The 4544-nt window shown below is 46.9% G+C and overlaps 2 protein-coding genes across 4 annotated transcripts in view; both read left to right on the forward strand.

Annotated features, from left to right (window-relative positions):
- The window catches only part of LOC109899229 (la-related protein 4B), a 17922-nt gene extending 16745 nt beyond the window's left edge, over positions 1 to 1177 (forward strand). For 2 of the 3 annotated variants that reach the window (XM_031835101.1, XM_031835103.1), the window contains 2 exons: positions 5 to 101; positions 324 to 1177. In XM_031835101.1, the coding sequence (XP_031690961.1) occupies positions 5 to 101; positions 324 to 476 (250 nt within the window). In that variant the 3' untranslated portion in view covers positions 477 to 1177. Of the gene's footprint in view, positions 1 to 4; positions 102 to 224 lie in introns of all 3 variants that reach the window. The other variant, XM_031835102.1, reaches the window with a different exon arrangement.
- Positions 1178 to 2165: 988 nt separating this feature from the next.
- Positions 2166 to 4544, forward strand: part of LOC109900133 (disco-interacting protein 2 homolog C) — a 31960-nt gene continuing 29581 nt past the window's right edge. Inside the window, exon 1 of the mRNA XM_031835026.1 lies at positions 2166 to 2244. Within this exon, the coding sequence (XP_031690886.1) occupies positions 2166 to 2244 (79 nt within the window). The remainder of the gene's footprint in view (positions 2245 to 4544) is intronic.

Consider the following 4544-nt stretch of genomic DNA (forward strand, 5'->3'; position numbering starts at 1 on the left):
ACAGGAAGATAAAGGAAACTGTAGTGTCTCCCAAGAGAACCACAGCAGCTCGTCCGACCGCGAAAGAACCTCAGACCACGAAGGGGAACAGACCAGCAGCGGTGAGACAACTCACAGACTACAGAGACAAACTGGTTAATAGTTGTTTTTTTTAAATGGTGAAGTTGAATGTACCACAGCATGGCTACATCTAATAGTCTAAAATGGTTTCCTCACATCATCAGTGCAGAGGAAGGAGAAGAGACTATTGAGATGCAGTCATCTGTCTACCAGAGAAGTAGTGTATGCTGGGTACTGAACGGTCCTGTGTTGTGAATGGTTAGGAGTCCAAGAAGCCAAGCTACGCTGAGATCTGCCAGCGCATACGAGCTAATCAGATGCTCACCGCAAAGGCTACTGACCTCACCCCCTTGGGGACGGAGCTTGTCCCAGCCTATCCTGCGCAGGCGCCTGACCCGGCACAGTTATCACGGTGACCAGAGTGAGATAGTTACTTTGGGTTGGGGAGGGAAGAAGAGAAGGGGAAGAAGTTCTTCAAGCCAAAGAAAAAAATTGTTGTAGCACTGTTGTTTCTCTCTGTTGTCTGTCCGTCAGATGGACCTTTCTGACTTTCTGAAATCTTTATGTTTTGATATTGATTGATTTGTTTTGATTAATATTGATCAGGATTTAGAGGATTGGACATCAGATTTCTGTATTCCTTTTGGTCTAAATAACTTAATCAGAACATTTACAGTAACAACGAACAGCCAGACACTGAGTGACAACTGGCTAAAGTACTGATATCATATAACATTTTGTTTCTGCATGAGTTTTAGATGTAATTTATTTTATGTTAGATGGAATTCCTTTTGTGTTGACTGGGGGAGGGGGGAGGGGGGGGGGAGTCTCTTACAGACAGACGAGGAAGAGGAACAACTCTGGTTGATATTGATAAGTTTGCATACATTGTTAGAGTTACTTGAGTTAACAACTTGATATGGAATCAGGGGTGGTGGGAGGTAAATTGTTTTCAGTTCAGATGTCTTGTGTTTGAGATAGATTAAGTTTGTAAATGTGGGTATTTAGATACAGAATTGAGGCATGATTTAAAAAGGTGAATGTTTTTTTTCTGTACAGATGTAAATAATTGGACTGTTATTAAACAATTGCCTTAATAATAAACAGTAAACAATCATTTTCGCATTGTAATTTATTCCCTATTACTTACAATTCTAAAGTTTGGATGAAGAAGTCAGTATGGCTGGCTGAATCAGTCTAGCAAACTACATTCGTGCAGGAACCTTTCCATTCAGTAGTGGCCTGCGGTCAGATTGTTCAAGTAGTGAGTGTCTGCACCTGAGAGCGTCGCTTCACAATGTCACGTGGTGCTGAGTTCCGATTCTGTCGCTGTCCGCTTCTTTGGTGCTGATTCTCTGATCGTAGCTATTACAGCTTGTTTGTTTAGCCTACTTCAGCACCATTAGACCTTCAAATCATGTGACACTATGAAGCTAGCTACTCTGCATATGGGCTGATTATCAGTATAGCGTTGGTTGTGGCAAAATCAGATGCTTAAGTAGCGTACCTTACCTGTGATTTGAAGACTTGAGCTGAGCTGCCAGAGCTGAGCCGAGTGGTAGGCAGAAAGCCCGGCTTGTGTGCTCCTTGGCAATTCCTTGGGCTTCATGAAGACCAGAGATCCACCAGCACATTGTTGTTGCCATAATTCAATGATATAGGCCTATATATCAATGTGTGTATCAAGAGGGTGTGGTGCAGTGGTTTGGACATAATACCCCTGCCTCCCACGCCGCGCCACCCTCGGTCCCTCCCGGTGGCGCTCCTCGCCGCTCCACCGTGCGTCACGTGACAGTAGCTCCAAACAGCGCGAGTATCATCATCAGCACCGCATCGCCGGGCAAGCAGCCTCGAGACCCACCGACCGACCCTCAGTGGTCCCTCATCACAGAGACGATAATAACGGAGAAGAGGTAGACTAGCGAGGCCATGCCGGGGCCCCGGTAAACCGACAAAAACATAATTTTCTCTTTGTTCCCCTCTACGCACCGCTAGCTGCCTCAACGCACCGCTAGGAGGATCCGCGGAATAGCTCTCTTTCTCTGCTGGAGGAGAGGAGACGGCAACTGAGGGAGAACGGAGAGATTTTTCTACCGTATAACCTAATGGCAGAGCGTGAGGCGTCGCCGTTACCACTGGACGTTCGCGCCCGGCTGGCGGAGTTGGAGCTCGAGCTGTCAGAGGGTAAGAACAAACCCCGCGCGCACCGTTAAACCGTTAACGTAGAGGAATCTCTACAGCAATGGCCCGTTCCCCCAGACCCCACTCTCTCTCCCCTGCTCCGCCCCTCCAGATGTTTGTCAGAGCGGCCCTCCCAGCCTGCTTTAGCCGGGACAGGGTGAGGGGAGACCCAGCAGCCCACTGTGGGATTGTCTCTCTGTTGGTGACACGACACAAACCCGGTATTTGACCTTGAGACCAACTGGGTGTTATGACTTGAAATACGTTTTTTGTCCGTGAGTCCACGGACCCGTGTGCGAGTATGTGTAGGCCTGTACGTGTGTGTCATGCTCAAACGTATGAATTTAATAATATCTCTGCAACACTGCGTGACAGGATACGATTATGTGGTGTGTGTGTTCTTGATTGGGCTCGGTGTTTTGGCCTGCACACTCAGCTGCTGCTGCTGCTGCTGCTGCTGCTGATGATGATGATGATAATGATGATGATTTGGGTGGTTTTTTTTCTGGCGACGATTGAACAGATTCAATCACAACCAAACGGATTAACCAATGGAATTCGGAGATTATTTTGCAGTGCGTAATTGTCAGATAAATTGCGCATTTAACTCTTGTGTTATATAATGTTGACGTATATTATTCATATACATTGTCTGCTCTATAGATTGCTGTCATCGCTCCTGATGCATGTTGTGTGCGTGGTTTGCATCGTGGGCTAGCGTGTTAGAGACGCACTGCTGAACGTCAAGAGCCAAATGGGGATGTTTGCCTGTCTTCTATTGCAGCCAGTAGCCTATTTTTAATGCTATGATTATTGGATCCCAAACCCAGCTGTCCCTCCATAGACTGTTCATCAGAGCAGGACCAGGACAGGACAGATAGTGATGGAGATACAGGTGCTGTACTGGAGATGGACAGATGAGGAGAGGTGCAGATTGATAGAGAGAGAGGGGGGTGTACAGATTGATAAAGGGAGAGGGGGGTGTACAGATTGATAAAGGGAGAGGGGGGTGTACAGATTGATAAAGGGAGAGGGGGGTGTACAGATTGATAAAGGGAGAGGGGGGTGTACAGATTGATAAAGGGAGAGGGGGGTGTACAGATTGATAAAGGGAGAGGGGGGTGTACAGATTGATAGAGAGAGAGGGGGATGTACAGATTGATAGAAAGAGAGGGGGGTGTACAGAGTGATAGGAGAGAGGGGGGTGTACAGAGTCATAGGAGAGGGGGGTGTACAGATTGATAGAAAGAGAGGGGGGTGTACAGATTGATAAAGGGAGAGGGGGGTGTACAGAGTCATAGGAGAGGGGGGTGTACAGATTGATAGAAAGAGAGGGGGGGTGTACATATTGATAGAGAGAGAAGGGGGTGTACAGATTGATAAAGGGAGAGGGGGGTGTACAGAGTCATAGAAGGAGAGAGAGGGGGTGTACAGATTTAAAGAGAGAGAGGGGGGTGTACATATTGATAGAGAGAAGGGGGTGTACAGATTGATAAGAGAGAGGGGGTGTACAGAGTGATAGAAGGAGAGGGTGTGTACAGAGTGATAGAAGGAGAGAGGGGGTGTGCAGATTGAAAGAGAGTGGGGTAGAGATGCCATGTCTGTGTGATTTGATTAGTTCACAAATACCAAAAGGGAAGGAACACTGCTTAGGCTGTAACCAATCACAGCTGGACGTTGAAGTGATTCTGGGGATCAGTGTGAGACACACACACAAACACACACTATTTCCAATGTTCCATGATTGCTCTAAATTTTAGCCACTTGAAGGAAAATGGAAGTTTCTATAAAATGTTCTTCTGCATCCAGGAAAATTAAACTGGTCGTGACATGGATGTACTATAGATTCCCTCTCAGCCGTCTTGTGTGAGAGCGAGAGAAAAATAGAATTTGAAGAGAATAGGAAATAGAGATAAGCCATAGGGCTCTTATCATCAGTGATAGTTCAGTGTGGCATTCACTTGGGTATTCTCACTCACACACACTCAGGCAGGTATCATTAGATTAGCCCAGTTATTAAATCTGACGCTTGAAATCCAAGATGGCCACCAGGCCTTCTCCAGGAGAATGGTTGCTCGGCAACTCCCTCCCTGCTCCGCTGCGCTGAGAGAGGAAGATGGCGTCTCCCTGTTGACTGTGTGTGTGTGCGCATATTTGTGAGTATGTTGGCCTGTGTGTGTGTGTGTGTGTGTGTGTGTGTGTGTGTGTGTGTGTGTGTGTGTGTGTGTGTGTGTGTGTGTGTGTGCAGAAACAGGAATGCCGTCATGCTGTTGCTGATCTACAGAAAGGCCTCGTAGATATAA

This window comes from Oncorhynchus kisutch, linkage group LG11, assembly GCF_002021735.2.
Source record: "Oncorhynchus kisutch isolate 150728-3 linkage group LG11, Okis_V2, whole genome shotgun sequence".
Classification (NCBI taxonomy): domain Eukaryota; kingdom Metazoa; phylum Chordata; class Actinopteri; order Salmoniformes; family Salmonidae; genus Oncorhynchus; species Oncorhynchus kisutch.